Source organism: Lagenorhynchus albirostris, chromosome 4 (assembly GCF_949774975.1).
Source record: "Lagenorhynchus albirostris chromosome 4, mLagAlb1.1, whole genome shotgun sequence".
NCBI classification, from domain to species: Eukaryota; Metazoa; Chordata; class Mammalia; order Artiodactyla; family Delphinidae; genus Lagenorhynchus; species Lagenorhynchus albirostris.
In genome coordinates, this window is record NC_083098.1 from 111,695,825 (window position 1) to 111,718,205 (window position 22,381).

The 22,381-nt window shown below is 46.7% G+C and overlaps 1 protein-coding gene across 2 annotated transcripts in view; it reads left to right on the top strand.

Annotated features, from left to right (window-relative positions):
• STK32B (serine/threonine kinase 32B) overlaps nt 1-22,381 on the top strand; it is a 344,771-nt gene that overhangs the window by 112,801 nt on the left and 209,589 nt on the right. For both annotated transcript variants that reach the window (XM_060147361.1, XM_060147362.1), the window contains exon 3: nt 6,935-7,086. In XM_060147361.1, the coding sequence (XP_060003344.1) occupies nt 6,935-7,086 (152 nt within the window). The remainder of the gene's footprint in view (nt 1-6,934; nt 7,087-22,381) is intronic.

Here is a 22,381-nt window from a genome sequence, read left to right on the forward strand (position 1 = left end):
TTCTCACGGCAAATCGCCTGAAATCCATGCTCGCTAGCATTTATTTATCTGTGCCAATAAATTGTAATTAATAATGATAACATCAGGCGTCCTCATTGAATTAGTCTAATGAGGAGCGTTAACTGGGTGTTTGCCTGTCAGCAGCTTGGGTGACTTTGGCCAAATTGCTCATCCCTTGGCTCATTACCTGTGATTTCTAGTGGAAAGCGCTGTGTGCTGACCTGCTCAGGAGCCCTGGGGCCACTTGGGACCCGCCTCTTCTGTTTTGAAGGCTCCCAGGATGTGGGCAGAGCTGCCTGTTGGTGAGGAGGGCTGACGGTGCCTCTAGAACACCTGTCCTGAGCCCAGGAGGCTGAGATGCTGCTTTAGTTTTAGCAGATCCCCTCCGTCACGGGGTCGCCTTGGGCTTCAGAGCTGGGAGGACCGGCAGGCCCTCCTGCTGTGAGTCCAGGCATGGAGGACCCCACCTCCCTCGAGCACACAGGGCCTGGTGTGCCTTGTCTTAACTGAAATTCCAACGCCTCTGTGGACTCCCGCTCAGGCCTGGAGGTCAGGGTGGCCCTCAGGTCAGGAGATGGTGATGCCCGCAAGGGGTGAGGCAGGGGACGGCCTGTAGGAAGGGTATTCTAAGCAGAGGGAACAGAACATGCTCGTGCTGGGGGTCAGGGGCCAAGGTGACAAGTTCACATGTCTGAGCCTCTGGAAGCTCGGGGTTCCATAGGGCACCAGGCAGCATGGCTCCTGCCTTCCTGGTGCCTGGGGTCTGCCTGTCAGTCAGTAAACAGGGCAGATCCAGTGTAGGAAGCAGCCCAGTAGAAATAGGGGCTGTGGGAGCCCACTGGGAAGGCTGTTGATGCAGCCCCCCCGAAATAAAAGGGAGCCTCCTACAGAAAGTAACGAATGAGCAGAGATAGCGCTGGTGGGTGAGCGGGAGGGAGGGGGTCATGGGCCAGGGAGGAAGTGAGAAGGGGAGAAAGCAGTGGTGGTGGAGAAACTCTTTAAAGAAATTCTAAGGGGGGTGAGGTAGCTGGCATGAAGGGGATGTGTGCGTGTGTGGTGTGTGTATGTGTATGTGTGTGTATTTGTGTGTATGTGTATATATGTGTGTGTGGTGTGTGTATGTATGTGTATGTGTGTGGTACGTATGTCTCTGTGTGGTGTGAGCACGCACTTGCCTGTCAGAGGTGACGGAGGTGCGGAGGACTTTGAATGACAAGACACAGACCTTGAACACTTCCTGAAGGTGAAAGAAAGCCCCTGCAGGGCTTCAAGTCTTTCATTTTGGGGAAGTTCCCACTGGGCAGAAGGACATGTGCAGAGACCAGAGCCGAGGAGACGCTGCTGGTGACAAAGCTATTACGGTGAAATGTTCCCGCCTCTGAAATCTCAAGCACTAACTCTAAGTACCAGCAGTCACTCTGGTCACAGGGACTTAGGGGGAGAGGACACAGGCCAGGGGATCGGGCTGGAATGTGGAGTCCCGGGCGCTGATTGGGGAGTTAATGTACTCAGGGCTCAGGGTTGGGTCCCAGGCTCAGCAGTGCGCTCAGCTCCCCACCAGCCCATGTTTCCTGGGCACCTGTGTGGGCCACACGCTCTGCTGGGCTCTATGGACACCTGACTGTAGACCTGCGGGGCTCAGATGAAACGCACTGCACAGGAAGGATCACAGAGGTGCCTGGCCGAGTTGGTCAGCCAGAAGTCGATGGCCATGATGGACATTTACAGACTGTCTTAGTTTCCTGTGGCTGCTTTAACACACGGGGTGATTTGAAATGGCAGAGGTTTATTCTGCACTGTTCCGGAAGCTCTGGGAAGGATCTGTCCCGGGCCTGTCTCTCGGCTACTGGGGTTGCGGCTATCCTAGGCCTTCCTTGCCTTAAAGATGCATCATCTCTCCAATCTCTGCCTTCTTTTCTCTTATTATAAAGACACTGGTTGATTTGGGGCCCGCCCTAATCCTAGATGATACATCTTGAGAGCCTTAATTATATCTGCAAAGACCTTTTAACCAAATAAAATCTCTGTCACAAGCTGAGGGGGTCAGAACTGTTCAACCAGGACTACAGCCTGCCTGTCCCCTCCTATGTGGTTTTGTGCATTGCATTCCCTGTGCCACAGTCATCCTGCCTGACAGAGAGCCTGAGGGCTGGTCCCACCTGTCCCAGCTTCCTTGGATCTGCAACGTGAAGGGATTGGCTCAAGCCACCCTGGCAAGCCAGTAGGAAATGTCACCCCAAGCTCCAGCCATGGGACCCTGTGTCCTGGGAAGCATGCCTCCCTGCCCTGCCTTCAGATAAGTCCTTAATGATGGTTGTGATGACAGTACCAGTAATCACAATAATAACTGCATTTGCTGAGAGGCCTCTGTCCCGGGAGCATTAAATGTCCATAACCCTATGGGAAGTAAAGAAAACTCACCTCCACTCGGTACCTCCAACATGACAGCACCACACCACGCCCTTCACAGCATCCCCTCCCATGTCCTCACAACAGCCCTTGGAGTAAGAACATACCACCCCCATTTTACTGATGAGTAGACTGAGGCTCAGAGAGGGTGGTTGCACAGCAAAGAACTGGAATATAAGCCCCGCTCAGAGTGACCCGAGAACCCAAACTCCTTCTGTGTCTCTGAGACTTCCCAGCAGACCTTTGTCTCTACTCAGTGCCTTAGACTTGTCTTCGGTCTTCTTTTCATTGTAGCCTCTCTGTCCCCTGGTCAGGTTGAGTCAGCCATTGCTACCTGCCTTGCTTGGCCAGTGAAGAAGCAAGGGCGGAGGAGCCAGGGATACGTGCAAGAGGGCCATAAGCAGAGCCCAGCTCTCCAGACCCCGTGTCCAGCTCTGTGTTCCTGAGAAACATAGAGTGTTTCTAAGATGCCTTAGAAGATAGATTCAAGCCCTCAGTGTATAGAGGAGGAAGTTAAGGGATCCCAGCCACACCTTTTCTTTTATTTTTTGTCTTTTTACTTTTGTTTGTTGTTTTGTTTTTTAACATCTTTATTGGAGTAAAATTGCTTTACAATGTTGTGTTAGTTTCTGCTGTATAACAAAGTGAATCAGCTATACATATACATATATCCCTGTATCTCCTCACTCTTGTGTCTCCCTCCCACCCTCCCTATCCCACCCCTCTAGGTGGTCACAAAGCACCGAGCTGATCTCCCTGTGCTATGCAGCTGCTTCCCACTAGCTATCTGTTTTACATGTGGTAGTGTATATATGTACATGCTACTCTCTCACTTCGTCCCAGCTTACCCTTCCCCCCCCCCCACCCCGTGTCCTCAAGTGCATTCTCTACGTCTGCGTCTTTATTCCTGTCCTGGCCCTAGGGTCATCAGAACCTTTTTTTTTTTTTAGATTCCATATATATGTGTTAGCATACGGTATTTGTTTTTCTCTTTCTTACTTACTTCAGTCTGTATGACAGACTTTAAGTCCATCCACCTCACTACAAATAGTTCAGTTTCGTTATTTTTATGGCTGAGTAATATTCCATTGTATACATGTGCCACATCTTCTTTATCCACTCATCTGTCGATAGACACTTAGGTTGCTTCCATGTCCTTGCTATTGTAAATAGAGCTGCAATGAACATTGTGGTACATGACTCTTTTTGAATTATGGTTTTCTCAGGGTATATGCCCAGTAGTGGGATTGCTGGGTCATATGGTAGTTCTATATGTAGTTTTTTAAGGAACCTCCATACTGTTCTCCACAGTGACTGTATCAATTTACATTTCCACCAACAGTGCAAGAGGGTTTCCTTTTCTCCACACCCTCTCCAGCATTTCTTGTTTGTAGATTTTTTGATGATGGCCATTCTGACCCGTGTGAGGTGATACCTCATTGTGATTTTGATTTGCATTTCTCTAATGATTAATGATGTTGAGCATCCTTTAACTCTTAGAGGAAAACATAGGCAAAACACTCTATGACATAAATCACAGCAAGATCCTTTTTGACCCACTTCCTAGAGAAATGGAAGTAAAAACAAAAATAAACAAATGGGACCTAATGAAGCTTAGAAGCTTTTGCACAGGAATGGAAACCATAAACGAGATGAAAAGACAACCCTCAGAATGGGAGAAAATATTTGCAAACAAAGCAACTGATAAAGGATTAATCTCCAAAATATACAAGCAGCTCATGCAGCTCAATATCAAAAAAACAAACAACCCAATCCAGAAATGGGCAGAAGACCTAAATAGACATTTCTCCAAAGAAGGTGTACAGATTGCCAGCCACACCTTTTCATCAGCATGGAGCTGGCCAAGACCCCAGGCCTCAACCTCTTCTTTGACTTGTAAATCCAAGCCTTCAAGCTCCAGGCAACGTCCTGTACCAACCTCTCTTCCTTATCTGGTACCCAAAGTCAGACCTCCAAACCCTATTCAAATCCTGAGCTCTGCTTTGAAAGCCAGAATTCTAATCCCATTTTGAAGAGTCTCTGCTAGTTCCTGAGCTGTCTCCGAGCTGCTATGAGTGTCACCCTCCTCCTTCCCGCCCACCCCACTACCCTGCCCCGGAAGGTGAGAGCCATCTCTCAGCACCTTTGCCCCTCGTCAGTCATACCAACAAGAGCTGGGGCTGGGAGGGGTCTTCCTCTGACGGGGGCATTGCCCAGACTCAGCTTTTCGAGATGATGCAGCCAACTGGATTTCAGGGCTCCCAGCCCTGGCAGAGACCGTGTCTACTCCACATCTCTTCTGAGAAGGCAAATGAGGAGTGAGAGAGATGAGAAACCCTAATTAGTGGAATGATGTGCCCCCGTGTGTCTGCCTGCGGACATGGGTCTCAGGGCTCTGGAAGTCTCTCTTCAGATTCCTGCGAACCAGGGCCCCAAGGGGCTTTTGTCCAGCACACCTTTGCCTTCTGTGGTTTTATATTTTCAAGTTCACTGGTAAAGTTCTTGGGCCTTCAACCTCATGCCACTAATCGTACTGCCTGGAAAAGCATTCTTTTGGCGATTTCATGAAATGTGCTTCTTAAGACATTGAGATTCGGGTGACATTTATCATCCCCCAGACACAGCCGGGCACTCCCACTTCCTTGGTCTCATTTAGTTTCACCCCAGTGGGGCAGGGTGGGCTTTGATAACTCTGTTCAGACAGATGCTGAGACAGAAGCTCAGAAAGGCAGCAAGAACCAGAGTGGGAATTGGAATTCAGGCTTTTCCCTACCGTCTTGTATCTGCCTCAGATTCATAGCACGTCGGAGCAAAAGGGGTCCAATTTCCAATAGAAGACCAACTTGGGACGCCCAGAGAAAACACCGAATTCCCAGGCCCGTAACCATATCCCTCGTGTTCTCTATCACAGACCTGTTCCCAGGGAGGTTGCATCATTGGTGCGTCCTGGGAAGGCAGAGAACCTGGGTTTGAGTCCTGAGGCGTGAGGAAGGTCTAAAACCTTTCTGTGCTTCTCTTCCTTTATCTGTCAAGTGAGGGTAATAAAACTACTTACTGTACGGGGTTGAATAGTATCCGTCCCCAAATTCATGTGATATAGCTGCTAGCAAGGGGCATCAAGGATTGATAACAACCCCCAGAAATTAGAAGAGGCAAAGAAGGACCCTCCCCGAGAGCCTGCAGAGGGGACGTGGCCCTGGCAACACCTTAATTTGGAGTTTCTGGCTCAGAACTGTGAGACGGTAAATTTCTGCTATTTTGAGCCCCCAGTTTGTGGTACTTTGTTATGGCAGCCCGAGGAAATGAATACAATTCCCCATCAGGATGTTGGGAATACAGGACGTGTTCACCCTGCTACTTTTTTCCAGCCACACCATACTCCTTGCCGGGTGTCCTAAGGCTCTATGTTCTCCTTTATATCTTCCCTTTCCCCTAAAAACCTCTTCGTTTGCTTTGCCATCTTTCCATCCTTTCATGCCCACCCTCTGGCATTAGTGCCTCGAGAGAGCCTTCTCTGACAGCATGTCCCCCCTCCCAGCGCTGCCCCTTGTGAGTAAGGGCGTCACTCAAAAATCAGACTGTTGTGGGTTTGAATCACTGTCCTGACACCGAGGGGCTTGTTGAACTCTGGGCAAGTTAACTAGTGCACATGGGGCTGCAGCTTCCTCGTGCTCAAGGGAAGGTGGAGCCTTTATTCGCAAGGTTCTGGTGGGGATTACGTGAGATAATCAAGGAGACAGTTTGCTCAGTCTCCCAAAGTAGAGTGCTCAGTACAGGAGCTGCCACCATTGCTGTCACCACTTCTCCTTTGCTCCCCCAGGGCCCCTGTGCCTTAATTTGGGTCTCCCCAAGGGCCCTGGAGAGGAAGCAGGCACAGGTAGTGAGTTGGGAAATGAGTCAGGGAAGGAAAGGCAGGAGGCTGCTGGTAAGGGTGTGCCGTCAAGCCAGTTAGCCCTGTGGGCAAACTCTCAAACTCCGGGAGCCGTGGGATGGACAAGGGGTCTGGGGTGTAGATGCCCCAGCTGCCTGCATGGGCCGAGTGTTGCTTCTGTGGACCTTAACTCTTTGGCATCGCCAGTCTGTTACAGCAACGCGGGCTCTGCTGGCAGACAGAATCGTCGGTCAGAGAGAAGCGGGGCTGGCGATGGAGGTGTGAGCAGAAGTGGGGAGGGCAGGGGCCACGGGAGGCACAGATACGTGTATCTCAGCATCGTAGATATTGGTGCATCTGTCTGTTTTCCTCCCAGGCTATGAGCTCCTTGAGTGCAGGGCTGCCTCTTCCCCCTCCTGTTTCTGCAGCTGCTTTTTCAGCACTTTCTTAGTGTAAATACCTGATCAACAGGTGAATCTGGTCCAGCTCTTCCATTTTGCAAATATTGGAGAGGTTGTGGCGTAGCCAGCACTGCTCCACTAGCAAGATTTCAGAACCAAGACTTGAACCCAGGAGTAGGGATGCCGTGAGGGGCTGCCTTTTTGTTCCTTTGAAACGTGGGCCTGAATGTTCTCCCTTTTGGCTGTCACTCAGGTCTGCATCGTGCAGAAGCGAGACACTAAGAAAATGTACGCGATGAAGTACATGAACAAGCAGAAGTGCATCGAGAGGGACGAAGTCCAGAACGTCTTCCGGGAGCTCCAGATCATGCAGGGGCTGGAGCATCCTTTCTTGGTCAATCTGTGGTGAGTGATTCCATCCAGGGCTCCAGTGAAATCCTCATTATGGAGCCAAATGCAAATCCGGCTCTGCTAGAAAGGAAGCTTCTGTACTGTAGAGAGAAAGAAATGAAATTTTCTGGGTTCAGATATTCTTATGAATATTTCATTGGGTACACTTTCTGATGACTAATCGGTAGAGTACATTTTCTGATGAAATCATTAAACATAGGCTTAATTTTCATTCGGTCCTCTTACCTGGTGAATCAGAATTGAAATCGGTTTAGAAGAGAAGGTTTTTGTATGTTCGAGAACACATGTAGAATGTGATAAGAGGATGCCAAATGGAGCCTTCTAAGGGGAATTCAACTTTTTTAGAAATTACACCCACAGTGTTCGTGGCAAGCAGGACTTGCCATGAACATGAGGAGCTGACGTCTTACTCCACTTAGGATGGCTGCCCGGTGTGGACATGCTAAATTCCAGGTTTTGAATCTGGCCTATGAGGCCCGCTAGGAGCCATGTTCTGGAACTTTCTCTCCCTCCCACCCCTGGCTATCATCTCTGCTTTAATTTGTGTCCTAGATTTGCCCCTTTGCTGGTTGTTTCCCTGCCTCTGTGTCTTTGCATGTGAAGTCTCCTCTTCCTGAAACTTCTGCCTTCCTGTCTCCCCAGCTTCCTCTGACCAAATGCCGTGCATTCCTTTGGTTCAGCTTTCGAGGTACGTAGGCGAGGAGCCTTCGCTGCCCCACAGGCTGGTTGAACACTCCTCATGTCTCCACCTTGACCTGTGCTTGACCCAACATAGCCTGCATCACCTTGAACCCAAATTATTGCTTATTTATCTGTCCTTACTAAGAAATCACTTGCTCCTTGAGAAAAAAGACTGTTTCCTGGTTTTTTGTGTCTGGGAGTCTAATACAGCCTCAGACATGTTGGGGGCACTTAATCAATGTTTCCTGAGCTGGATTTTGTTGAAGGGGAGAGGACAGGCTATTCTAGGAAACAAAATCTGACAGTTGCATTCTGCATCTTTTGATCTTCAGAGCATCCTTTCTGATGGGAAAGTCTAGCCTAGCCTGAATCCCTAATATCACCAATTATTTCTCTTGCCCTTCATATATAGAAGCACTCTGAACACTGGGTGATAGGACAAGGAGGGACATCAGTTGTCCTGTTTGAGAAAATCCAAGTCTGCCCAGCAGATGCCTCAGACTTGGGCATTTCTGTGGGCAAACGCCATACTGTGTGTCATACACTAGAATCTGGGTAACAAGTGTGCATTTGTCATGTCTCCAGCCACCCAAACACTTCAGTTATTTGGGGGCAATAAACCTCTTCATGTTTTGATTGCGGTACGAGGAAATGTTTTAAATTTATTTTTTATTGCGGTGACATTTGGTTTATAACATTACATAAATTTCACGTGTACAACATTATATTTCTACTTCCATATACCCTACAGTGTGCACATCACCAAAAATTAAGCTTCCATTCATCACCATACAGTGGATTCCCTTTACCCATTTCACTCCCCTTCCCCCAGCCCATCCCTTTCCTTCCGGTAACCACTCCTCTATTCTCAGTATGTATGTACGTGTTCGTTTTTGATTGATCTGATTTGTTCCTTTATTTTTTGTTTGTTTGCTTTTTATATTCCACATATGAGTAAAATCATACAATATTTGTCTTTCTCCATCTGACGTATTTACCTTAGCATAATAACCGTCAAATTCTATCCATGTTGTTTCAAATGGCAAGATTTCATCTATATTTTTATGGCAGAATAGTAATCAGTTGTATATATATACCACATCTTCTTTATCCATTTGTCCGTTGATGGGCACTTAGGTGTTTACCATATCTTCACTATTATACATACATAGCACTGCAAGGAGCATGGGAGTGCAAATGTCTTTTCAAATTAATGTGTTCGTATTCTTTGGATAAATACCCAGAATTGGGACAGCTGGCTCATATGGTACTTATAGTCTTAATTTTTTGAGGAATCTCCGTACTATTTTCCACTGTGACTGCATCATTTCTAATCAGAAAAGCAACATAGGTTCATTGCAAAATACAGAAAATGACATACATAAGAAGGCAACAATTATCCAGAATCCTACCACCACCAGATTACATTTCAGTGTGTAATTCTTTTTATACTTCTTTTCTCATATCAATATGACTGTAAATGTCATTGATATAAAACCATGCATAACAATGTTGGATTTTGTTTTTTCAAATTAATTGTCTAGTAGGAGCGTTATCTCCTTACTACAAACTTTCTGTAAATCACTTCTAATGGCTACATAACCTTCCACTGTGGAGAAGTTCAAGAAGACATCTAACCGCTAACCTGTCGTATAGGTTATTTAGGGCTGTTTCTAATTATCTTGCCAATGTAAATAATGCTGAGATGAAGATCTCTGAGCTTGGACTGTTTCAGGGGAGACTCTTTAGACCGAGTAAGGGCATGGGATGTACATCTGGACTGTGATGTGTGTTGAAGGAGGGAGGATATGTCGGCATCCTCTCTTTTTAGGACTGTTTTTTGATGCTCTGTTCATGGTCTCCAAGATGCCAACAGATTAATGACAGACCCCCTTTGATTCCATGTAAGCGCTGGGTCAATGGGAAAGCTCCCTGTGCACGTTGGCCTCTTAGGGCATTGGATTCCCATCATAAGCAAGAAAGGATAGAACCTGCTGCTTGATTTTGGAGTCTCCAACTCTTTGGCCTCAATTTTTCACCTGCTAATGGTGAAAATAATACCTTGTTTACTGCTAGCACTGTTTTGAGAGTTAACTGATAGGAAAAGATATGACAGTATATTTTCTGTAAGTGAAAATACTGTTTACTGTAAGAGGTTATGTATATATGTGTGTGTGCATGTGTATACCTACATATGATAATAGATGGATGATAGATAGATAGATAGAGAGAGAGAGAGAGAGAGAGAGGGAGAGAGAATGCTCCTTCCAGCTATAAGTGAAAAGGAGAGGGTCCTTAGTTCATTGGGCAGTACTGAGTACTTTACATATGTGTGGCTCAGGGGGCAGAAACTTAAACTTGCTTCAACACCAAAGGGAATTTCTTAGGTTTTATACCTAAAAAGTCTAGAATTCTAGCTGACTTCAGTCTCTATCTCCTGCTTTCCCCTGTGCTGGCTGTGTTTCAGAGCCACGACTCATGCTGACTGATGGTTTTCCTACTTCTACTAGCTGAACAGCCACAGCAGAGGCTGAAGGTCACGGGGGTGATTGACCTGGTCATGTGCTCCTTCCTAAAGCAGTGGGGAAGGGGCCAGGAGGTTGGTCCCACCTGAGTCTTAGGAATCTGCAGAGGGAGGTTGGGAGCTGTTTCCAGAAAACAGTAGTGACTGTGCCCACCACGTGATTGGCACCTGCCACCCAGACATTCTATCCTTGTGCTGGAGTCTTCATAACAGCCCTGTGGGACAAGGGGTTTGGGCCCCATTTGTCAAAGAAGTAAAGCAGGGCTCAAAGCAGTTCATGATCTTACCTGAATCAACGGAATTGCGATTCAAACTCAAGATCGTCCAGTGTGCCCCGAGGTTTCCAGTTCTTGTAGGCAAATACCACTAACGTTTATTAGGTACTTGATAAGTGTCTTCTTTAACTGCTATTAATCCTCCTAACGGCCTCTTTAGTTTCCTGCTATCATCCTATTATTATTGTCCCCATTTTACAGATGGGGTAACTGAGTCACACCACTAATAAATGGAGGAGATGGGACTTGAACCCAGGCTGTCTGGCATCATGGCCCACATTCACAACCCTTCTGCCATGGCTGCTGTGAGAAGGCCCTGACCCTGCCCTGCTTAGCCCACCACACCCCCTTCCTCCCTGCATGGAGCCCCTCCTGCTGGGCTTCTGTTTGCTGCCTCCCTTACCCTGCTAGGAGGGAGCATGGCGTGGGATTGCTCGTCAGGTTCATAAGGACACCACTGCTTTAAATTAATTATACATCAGCTTTTCATCTCATTACACGGAGGGTGAATTATCGCAGACTTGAAAAGCCTGACTACGCCCCTTGTCATTCTTCTGTTTTGCTGACATGCTCTATAACTGGCAAAGGCAAAGGCAAAGGCAAAGGCCGGGCACGGATTAGTTTTCACGACAATTTGCCCTCTAAAGAACGAACGATGGGTGCTCCCAAGCCCGTGACGATCCAGGTGGAGTTGTCGAGTGCAATATTTTCACCTGTTCTGAAGCAAAGCTGTTTTGCTCTCTGGGGCTTAAGACAACTGGGGCAAAGGAAAAAGGCAATGAAAAATCACACCCCGGAGAAGAGGGCTGTGCACGAGCGGGAACCCTGGAGAGGTGGGGAGGGGAGAGATGGCGGGGAGGGGAGAGATGGCGGGGAGAGTTTCAACACTCGGGCTCTGAGGTCCGATCTCCCAGGTTCTAATGACAGCTCTGCCTCTTGTAGGCAAAGCGGCTACTCTGGAACTGTGTTGCCTCCCCGCCCCCTTCCCGCCCCACAGTATGACTAACCCCCAATATGACTATATCTGGAGACAGGATCTTTAGGTGGTTGTTAAGGTTATACGCGGTCATTAGGGTGGAACCCTAATCCGAAAGGATGGTGGCCTTGTAAGAAGATGGAGAGAGAGCGAGTCTCTGCCATGTGAGGACAGAGCAAGAAGGTGGCTGTCTGCAAACCAGGAAGAGAACCCTCACTGGAACACGACCGTGCCCAGACCCTGATCTTGGACTTCCAGTCTCCAGAACTGTGTGAGAATACACCAACTTCCAGTGCTTCAGCCTCCCAGGCAGTGGTATTTTGTTATGGCAACCTGAGCAGACTAATACAGAGGGCTCGAGAGAGATTTGATTCTCCCCCCTGTGTCTCAGTTTCCTTATTTGGAAAATGGAAGTGAAAAGATGACCACATGATAGAGTTGCTATAAGGACCAAATGGGGGAATACATAACAAGCATCCACATGGTCCCAGGCATCAGGGACCTCCACTGCTGTTGCTATGATTAGCACCCGTCTTTCAGGTTAGTCTGGGGCTGGCTGGACCAGTTCTCGCCTTCTCTTCCAGCGGGGAACATGAGGACATGCTGACTGTTGGAAGATGAGTCTTGATATTTCGGTAATAGATTTTTATCCTGATTACATTGTGGTGGGTAGGTAGTTCACTGTGTTTTCAGACTGTGTTTTCAAAATCCAATTCTGCTTACCAGATTGACTGTATTTACTATACTGTTAAAATGTTCTGTTTATAATTAGGCAGCGCCTCCCCTGCCCTGTTTGCTGCTGGATTAACTGTGAGGACGGATACCTAGCAGGATAGGATGAGAACAGATACCTGCAATCAGTTTAAACTGTTCTCATAGCGAGTGTTTCTGGAACCTTCTCTGAGTAGCGAAAGGCTGAGTCAAGACATAGGTCTCCATGAGCCACTCTCAGGCAAGAAAGAATCACTTAAATTAGTGGCTAGTTTTTCTTAAGCATTGAGACCTTTGATTAGAGTAAAACTGTGTAAGGTTTTTAAAGGTGAAGCTGATCTGTCTGAAGCAAGTGGGCAGGAAAGGAGGTTGGGGGGATGATAGAGACAGAAGGTCCCTCAGGGACCTTTGATGAAGGATAGAAGCCCTTTACAAATAATCACCAGTCACTGAGCAGCTTCATTTCCATAAAACTAATTATCTTTGGCCTTGAATATTGCTACAACCTCCCAACCAGCATTTCAACACTCAGCCATCACCAGTTTTCCCCACACAGGGTGTCTTGGTCAGCTCGGGTCACAGTAACAGACTACCATAGACTGGGGGCCTTAAAAGACATTTATTTCTCACAGTTCTGCAGGCTGAGACGTCTGAGATCAGGGTGCCAACATGGTCAAGTTCTGATGAATACCCTTTTCCTGGTGTAGAGATGGCTGTCTTCCTGCTGTGCCTTCACCTGGGGGTGAGAGAGAGAGAGAGCTCTCTCTTGCCTCTTCTTGTAAGGGCACTAATCCCATCATGAGGGTTAGAGGCAATGATGTACCAGGAAATGCTTAACAGCTGTCCAAGAGGCCAAAAAGCAAGTCCCGATTTGTAGAGTCAGCTGATTTCCTTGGTGCAAATAGTCCCATCATGGCCTGCTATAGACTTAATGTATGTGTCTTCCCCAAATTTGTATGTTGAAGCCCTGGCCCCTCAATGGCATGGTATCTGGAGGTGGGGGCCTTTGGGAGATGATTAGGTCATGAGGGTGGGGCCTTCATGAATGGGATTAGTGCCCCTCCAAGAGGCCCCAGAGAGCTCCCTCACTCCTTCCCCTTCTGCCATGTGAGGACACAGCAAGAAGACAACCATCTATGAGCCAGAAGGCTGATGCTCACCAGACACCGAATCTGTCCGCACCTTGATCTTGGACTTCCAGCCTCCAGAATTGTGAGAAAGGAATTTCTGTTGTTTATCAGCCACCCAGTCTATAGTATTCTATTATAGCGGCACAAACAGACTAACACATGGTTGATTTCAAGCTAACAGCATGTTGACCAGCTTATAAAATTTCTGAAAATTCAGCAGTTCTCATGAGCCAGTATGAGCCAGCTCCAGCACAACTCTGATAGACCCAGATCTAACACCAAAGCTTTTGCTCTTCCTAAACCAACTTCTGGGAGCCAGGCCCGGGGATAAGCCTCATGAACCTAAGATGAATAAGCAATGAAAGAGATACCTTGAGAGGAATTAAAAAGAAGAAATACAGTAGTTGGATACTGGACAAAAAATGGTCCTTCCTAGGATGGTATTCTTGGAAAGCCTCAGTTTCCTCATCTTTAAAATGGGGATAATACCTCCCTCCCTTCCTTGGACTTTGTGAAGTCCAAATCACATGAGGACCAGTGAATGAAAGCCCTATGGAATTGATAATTTGTTAGCGAGATATACATTAATATACTTCCTTCTGAGAAAAACTGAAGGATGGGTAATAGCCTGTAAATCCCATGCACAGTTTGTATGGATGAAATTGCCAGTGGAAGGCAGTGAATGCGGTTATACATGTAAGGACTGCAGATAAAGACGAGGAATGCTCAGTGAGTAGCAATTTTATGCTAAGTTCATATCCCAAAGCGATACAAAAATTGCATTAGAACGTAATACATTTAGGAAGCATTTACCCTCTGTAGTGAGCTTAATTAAATTGGAGACTGTGGCGCCCTTGTTCCTCAAGTTTTTGAAAGTCACGTGGCAGCTCCTCATGTTCTTCCAACAGCTGGGCACGCCCCCCCACCCCCAGTCCCCACTCCTCGCTTCCACCCCTACTCCTGGTCTTTGCACCGGTGTTTCCTCTGCTTGGGACCATTTCCTCTAGACACCTGCAGGGCTCACACCTTCACTTCCTGCAGATCTTTCTCAAATGTTACCTCCTATCTGAGCTCTTTCGCTGACCACCCAGTTTAAAATCATAAGCTCCTCCCCACCCTGGCTGGCAGCCCCCCTAACCCACTAACCCTCTTCCTTGCTTTATATGCTATGGTACTTTTCATCCTATAACACGTGATACATTTTACTTATTCAACTTGTTTATTTTTCTATGTCTCCTACACACACACACACCCTCACCACACACACGAAGGAAGGGCTCCAGGAGGGCAGACTCGTCTGCATTTTCACTGCTCCTTCCCAGCGCTCAGAAACATGTCTTGGCATCAAAGAGATGCTCAGTGAGTACCTGCTGAATGAAGGATTGAATGAATAAATGTCCTGCCTCCCCAACACGTGATATTCAGGGAGCCATATATGGCAGCCACCTTGGTTCTTCACTCCCACCGACCCACACTGACCTGGAAACCAAAACCAAGATCGAACCCTCTAGTCTTCTAAACCCAATAGAAATGATTTTGCTAATCTGAACAAATGGTGTTTCCACCCCTCCCTCTGATCCAGAGTAAGTCTGTGAAGCTGAGGAAGGAAAGTGACCTTTTATATTCTGACGGGTAATGATGGAAGCAGTTCTAATAGCGAACCTTTATTAAGCACTTGCTGGGTACCTGGCTTGTGCTGAGGGTTCCACGTGAGTCATCCCGTTCATTCTTCCCTCGGCCTTGTCGAGAGCCACTGTGCCTCTCCATCTTGCAGAGAGACAGTCGAGGCTCAGAGGGGTTCGGGGCTGTAAATAAGCAGACCGTGCATTGGACTAGCGCTCTGCACCAGCGCCCTCTGCCTTTGGGTTCACGAGTTCGTTCATTCAGCGCCTGTTTATTAAGCGCCTGTTACGCGTGCTGGGCGTGGTCCTAAGTGCTGGTGATATGCGCAGAGCAAAATAGGCGTGACCTCACATGCGCGGAGCATCCCCTTTTCCAGTCTGGACAGGAGACAGGCAAAAATCCAATAACTTTATAAAAACATGGACAATTCGAGATTCTGGCAAGTGCTGGGAAGGGAGTGCACGTGCACAGGAAACTGACATTGTAGAGGAAGAGGAAACTTGGCATCCTTTGTGGCATCGGGGAGACTCCCTGACCAAGTGGCACCTTGGGGATTTCACGGCACCCAATGCTCACAGCAAGTCACCATGGCAGGGGTTATTACACACGGGGAAACTGAGGCTCAGAGAAGCTGAGTGATTGATTGTATAGGGCCCCACAGTTAACAGGATAGAGCCGGGATTCACCCAGAACTTATACTTTCCACCACCTCCATTTTTCAAGCTGATGCGATAAGAGTTTTTGGAAATTGTGTGGGAATTTCAGAGGGAAAACTGAGACCTGCCATTGGGATCTTATCCACTCACTTGAAATTTGATACCTTCCTTCTCTGGATACAGTTTTCTCCTCCGTGGCCTGAAGGCCTTAGACTCTCTCCACTGGTTTCTCTGGAGCCCTGGGGGACCCAGGAACTTCCTTAGAGGTTACTTGGGGCTGATGGGGCTGAATGTGTAGGGATCAGGCCTCTGTCCTGCCTCATTCTGCATTCCTGTTTCGTAATGTTCTACATTTGGTTTCATTTAAGGAAGACTTTTTGCTGCTTAACCATTATGACAGCCAGTAGCCTGAATTGTCTCTCCTGCTCTGTGAGTGTGAGATTGGACCACTGCAGCCTGCCCTGTGGGCTGAGAACTGGGCTCAAGCACAGCCAGCTCTGAGAAGCAGAGCAGAATGACCCAGACTGTGTGATCAAATCCAAAGAATTACGGGCTTAATGAAAATACATCTCAACATGTAACACTAGAGGCCGCACATTCATGGTTAAAGAAAAGAGTTCTGTTCCACACTCAGGGTAACTGCTGTGCCCAGGCCAGTGACAGATACCACGGGGGGCAGGAAAGGATGCCTGAACGTGCTCCCCCAGCCGCATGCGGCTCCCACAGAACCAGGAGCCTCGCAGGGCCTCGGGAGTCAGGAATTATGTCTGGACAGTAGAGATGCACAGAGAATATAATAGAGTCGTTGTTGACTCTCAGGAATGCGTGCTTCGTTGATAAATGGCCACTTGTGCTTTTGCCCTGAGAACTGTTTGAGAGGCGATGGGAAATGACAGTGGAAGACCACATTGCTCATGAAGGGCAGAGTGGAGATTTGCAAGGTCCTCAGTCCAGAATGGTGATATTTTCTTAGAAAACCCATCACAAGGGACCTCGAGGGCCACTCTTCCTGCTGTTGGATCCCCAGGGATACCTGTGCCATGCACAACTCCCAGGGGACCATCACAGCCTCACAGTCTCCTGCAACACGGTAGCCTGGTCCCCAGGGCCTTCCTGGCTACCCCTGAGAGCTCTGTGGACCATCACTGTCCTCCATGACTCCTGATGCCCTGTCTGAACGTGACCCTGACAATGTGTTGACCCCTCCTCTCTGCTGTAAGACTTTGCCTCTGCAAGACTAGACTTCATTCACTCCTTTCCACCTCTCAGCCCTTTGCCCCCAGTGGATCATGGGCCTTCTTCCTGTGCAAGGAGAGGGGAGGGCATGCAGTGAGCATCATTAGCTCCATCTGTAGATGAAAAGACCCAGATCTGGTAAGGTGGAGCCATTTCCCCAGCATCATCGGACCATTAAGCTGGGGAGTCAATATTGTAACCCATCTGTCTCACTCCAAAGCCTGAACATCTCCCACCACTTTCCCGGCCTCGCACGCTCCGTGGAAGCCTCGGCCGCCGTCCAGCTGGTGCAGATGCTCATCGGGAATCATAAGTGGACATGTTGCTTCTCTGTGAGTCCCTCTTCTGGCTGCGTTTCTGTATTCCAAGGGGTCGGTGCCCTCACCTGGGGCCCCTGCCCTGCAAGAACCCACCCACGGCTCCCAGGGGCGACTTCTTCACAGGTGACACTGGGTTTTTTATTTCCAGCCACATTATCAGTCACGCGTGAAACTGGGAGAAATATCCTGAAAAGGTGGTGACGGGAGGAGCAGTGTTCCCGACACACGTGCAAGAAGAGATTTCAGGATGTTTATGGACTTAGAAGCCAAATGTGTTTGCTGGATTGTTGACACGTTGAACTGGAAACCTACAAAGGCCACCACAGTCAGAAACCCTTATCCTCCAGAGATCCCTGATCAGCACCTCCGTGCAGAGCAGAAATCCTTGCTCCCTCCTCTGGGTCCCCGCAGCACGCGGCTAGTGCTCTCGTGTGGTCCTTCTCAGAGTCCGCCCTGTGACCGTTCCATCCGAGAATCTCGAAAGAGGGTCATGGCTCGTTCATTCACAAGAGGCCGTCCTGGACCATTGGCTTCATCCAGCTCCTGGGCTTTCTCTGTCATGTCACCCTGTTTTATGTAGAAAGCTCAGCTCCTTTCTGCCTCTGGTGTTTGCTCATTACTTTACAGACTTTTCCCAGAATAAATATGAGCTCCCTGAGGCCAGGGTCCTGTGTATCTCATGTGCTGTGTTTCCAGTACCTAAAACGGGATCTGGTACAGGTGGGCACTTGATAATCCATTTGTTAGATGTTTGCACCCCATCCATGGCTTGGGACGTAGTAGTCTCTCAATGGATGGGAGAGAAAAGGGAGGGGTGTTTGGGAAGAAATGGGCCACTGTTCTCCCAGTGGGTCCCTGGGGGCGGGGACCATGCCTTTTCATGTCTGTACCCCTGGCTTCTAGCACAGGAGAACACGCTTTGCATGGATGATAAATTAGCCCCAGAACATGCTGAGTTTAATATGCAAACATATGTGCCCCAGCAACAGAACAATGCACTTAAATGCTTCTCGATCTCAAAAATCCCTTTATTTCTTTCATTTTTAATTATGTTCTCCATAATTCATAACAGAAGTGCGTTTTCTTTTTGATTGGCAGGGCACGTACCTTTGATTCGCCAATGTGTTCTTTACAATAGGTCTAAGGCTGTTGGCTCACATTGAAGTGGGGGAATGAGGCATTTGTAAAATATATTTCTGTAAGATTCACGTTTACTCCAGCCTTTTTTGCTGCTACCTCTCCTTCCTCCATGCCCTGCTAATGCTAGCAACCTGACATTCCCCAGGCACATTTCAACCAGCAAAAAAAAAAAAAAAAAAAAAAGTTGAAATGACCTTGAAAAGTGATTATCCACTTTCCAGGTGATAAATTGATTCCGTGACTTCCTGGAGAAGGAGGTTGGAGAGACTCCATAGTGGTCCCTCATGATGATATGTACATCGTCTTCGTATCTAAGAACCACCTGCATATTATGGACTTAACATTTTTATATCAGCTCACTTTTTTATTTAGATTAACTTGATCTTAAAAGCTTGGTATTACCCCATGAGTAAAAAACTATCCTCTGTTTTCTTAAATAGAAAGCAACACTAAGAATTTATACCATGAAACATATATAGTATCATTAGATTCTAACTAAATACTGTTGCCTGCCGAGATGGTGAACCTGAGATCAGGTCTTTTCATTGTTTGAAATGGAGATTGACAGGTAGTAGGAGAGTGTTGAAGAGAGGCTGGCATCAAACCCAGACCTTCCCCTTGATATAATCAGGATGGAAATGCAATTGGAATTGGAGTGAGCAGCCCTTTGCTCTGCATTTGGTGGCATTCAGTGCCACACCAAAGGCACCTGGGATCATCTTATTGGTAGCACTTGCGATACACGGCCCACATCCTCAATGATACTGGGTGCTGATGACCTGACGTGAGCCAGGTACCACTCTGCAGGGTTCTCTTACTCTTTCTTTTTTCCCCTCTCTTTTTCTTTCTATTCCTTTTCTACCCTATTGTTTTGCTCCAAAATTACTTAAAGCCACTCACACAAATGTTTTAAAATTCAAGATAAGATATTACTAAGCGAGAAAACCAAAGGAAGAACTAATGTGGGGAATGTAGGCAATGAAAATGTCGTGAGGAATCAGTCCGAGTTCAGATAAGCACATAGCTCCACTGCCCTGGATCAGTGATGGTAGACGCCATGGCAGACATGAATCCCCTTACCCCCACTCAAACCTCTTTAGAAGCTGCAGGGACTCAATCTGCCAGGACCTCAGTTGGCTTCTTTCTATGAGCAGGTGGGCTTGAGAAATGACCCTTACCCTCAGGCCCTTGGGACCAGGAGCCATGTCAAATTAGGACTCACAGGCTCAGTTGCCTGCAGGGGCAGACAGGTAACAAATGAAGAAAAAAGTAAGAATTGTGGCCAGCGGAGATTGTGGCCTTAGCACATCATCAGCCTGTGGGGGTAATGCAGGGCGGGGTTTGTGGGCGGAGCTGAGAGGAGGCTCCCAGCTCTAGGTCACCCACTGTCTGGGACTGACCGTCTCTCATCATTTGGCATCCTCTTGGTCTCACTTTGCTATGTGGCAAGGTGGTGGGTGGACCAATGGGTTTCAGGCTGAACTCTGTGCCATCCCTTTAGTTGCTGCAGGCAGTGAGGGACATGTGTGACAGGAAGGTTCTTATGACTGCAGCCCTTCTATCTGTTTGTCAATACTCTGGATCATTTTCCTCAGAGCATATGTCACCATCAGAAATTAAATTAAATTCGTTTAGTAGTTTATTTACTTCCTCCTCCAGAATGAACGCATTATTTCTGGGCCACCAGCACTTGATCACAAAGAATTCACTCCAGAAATATGGGTAAAATGAATGAATGATGAGTCAACATATTCTACTTTTCCAACAGTTCTACCTCTTAACTAGTTCCCTTGTTTGAGTGCATGGATAACCTTGTGGATGTTATCCTTTAATTCTTGTTTTCCTAAGAGTTTTTTTATCTTTGGAGTTGACTTTGAATTTTATCAGATGCCTTTTGAAGAATCATCAAGATGCTTAGTTGTTTGGTTTCTTTGATCTCGAAGACTGGTTAATTATATTATTAAATTTATCAACAGTGCCTCATGCCACCTGGAGTAAATCTCACTATTATGTTTCATGGTAGAACACGTGTTGTTGTTTTTTCAGCAAATAACAATGACAATAATAGCAACATCTAAAATGCACTGCATTCTTTTTGCATGTCAGTTTCACTTTAAAATGTGTTATCCCGTGTCATCCTAACCACTTCCTGTGATGGAGTACTCCTACTTCACAGAGTAGGAACTTCATAAAATCTATGTAAAATGAGGGCATGGTGCCCAACAATGGTTAAATCTCAAACTCAGCTATTATTATGATTATAAAACTTTATCTGCTTCCCTGATCATTTGCTTAAAATATACATTGTGGGAGACACAATGGTAATCTTAATTTTCTTTCTTTTTTTCTTCCTTGGCCGGACTGTGGGGCTTGCGAGATTGAACCCAGGCCCTCGGGAGTGAAAGCGCGGAGCCCTAACCACTGGACCGCCAGGGAATTCCCACAATGGCAGATCTTGGTGTCAGGCTGGTTTAGAATTCCTGCTGTGCACAGCGTTTATACGGAGGTGGCTAATCCTGTCTTTCCCTCCGAATTCTGCGCTTTTGTATGAGGTGCAGTGAGAGGGAAAATCAGTCTAAACCACTCTGACAATTTCCATTTTATTCGCACCCTTGAGATCTGTACTGGGAGTAATGAGATTTCTGATGAACCCTGAGTCAGTCTCGGGTTTCACGTCTGGATGGGAAACTCAAAGGAGTCTCAGGCCTTGTGGAGATCCTTTATGGGATGTTAAAATTCAGATGGGTGGCCTCAGCTGCCCTTCTCAACCACAAGTCTGGGGAACATCTGGTGTGCAGTGAATGTCATTTTAATTAAGGATGCGTGATGGTGATTTGTGCAAAAGCAGCTCAAAGTGAGGCAGGCCCACGCACATCAACACGGTGTGGGAAGTAGAAAGTCTAATAAGGTGTACACAGGAGCGGTACCATGGGGAACTATTTTAATGAATGTATTAAGTGTTTGTCATTAGCATATCTTTGTTGCTATGTGACCATGTACTCCTGAATATTTGAAAACCTATTAGTAGCCTGTGTGGTTTGGAATTAATGCGTCTAATCTTGCTTACATTATAAATCAGTTCCTCAAATGCTTCGTTTTACCTATCTGAGTTGCTCCATATTCCCAATTAGTGAAGCCCACCTTAATAAGATTTTATTATCCATCTCTAAATTAAATGTTCTGTTCACTTCTCCTTGGTTTTCCAACTTGACTAAACTTAAAATTGTGATTAAATTAGTTAACCTCACATTGAGCTCCACAAGTACTGGACTCCTGGGAGCCAGTACTTGTCCAGGTCTTTGCATGGGATGTTCCATTTTCCTGAATTTTCTCCCAACCCTGTTCACCTGATGAGCTACTATCTGCACCACAAAACCCTGCCCAGTGCTTATCTGTGAAGCTTTCTCTGATCCCATCTGAGGGATGCCTTTCTTTCTTTCTTTTTTAAAATGTATTTTTTGAAGTATAGTTGATTTACAGTGTTCTGTTAATTTCTGCTGTACAGCAAAGTGACTCAGTTTTATATATATATATATATATATATATATATATATATATATATACACATACATACACACACACATTCTTTTTCATATTCTTTTCCATTATGGTTTATCACAGGGTACTGAATATAATTCCTTGTGCTATACAGTAGGACCTTGTTGTTTATTCATTCTTTAATAATAGTTTGCATCTGCTAATCCCAAACTCCCAATCTATCCCTCCCCTACCCCACTCCCCTGTGGCAGCCACAGGTCTGTTCTCCATGTCTGTAAGTCTCTTTCTGCTTTGTAGATAAGTTCATTTGTGTCATATTTTAGATTCCACATATAAGTGATATCATATGGGATTTGTCTTTCTCATTCTGACTTACTTCACTTACTAAGATAATCTCTAGATCCATCCATGTTGTTGCAAAGGCATTATTTCATTCTTTTTTATGGTTGAGTAATATTCCATTATGTGTGTGTGTGTGTGTGTGTGTGTATATATATATATCTCTCACATCTTCTTTAT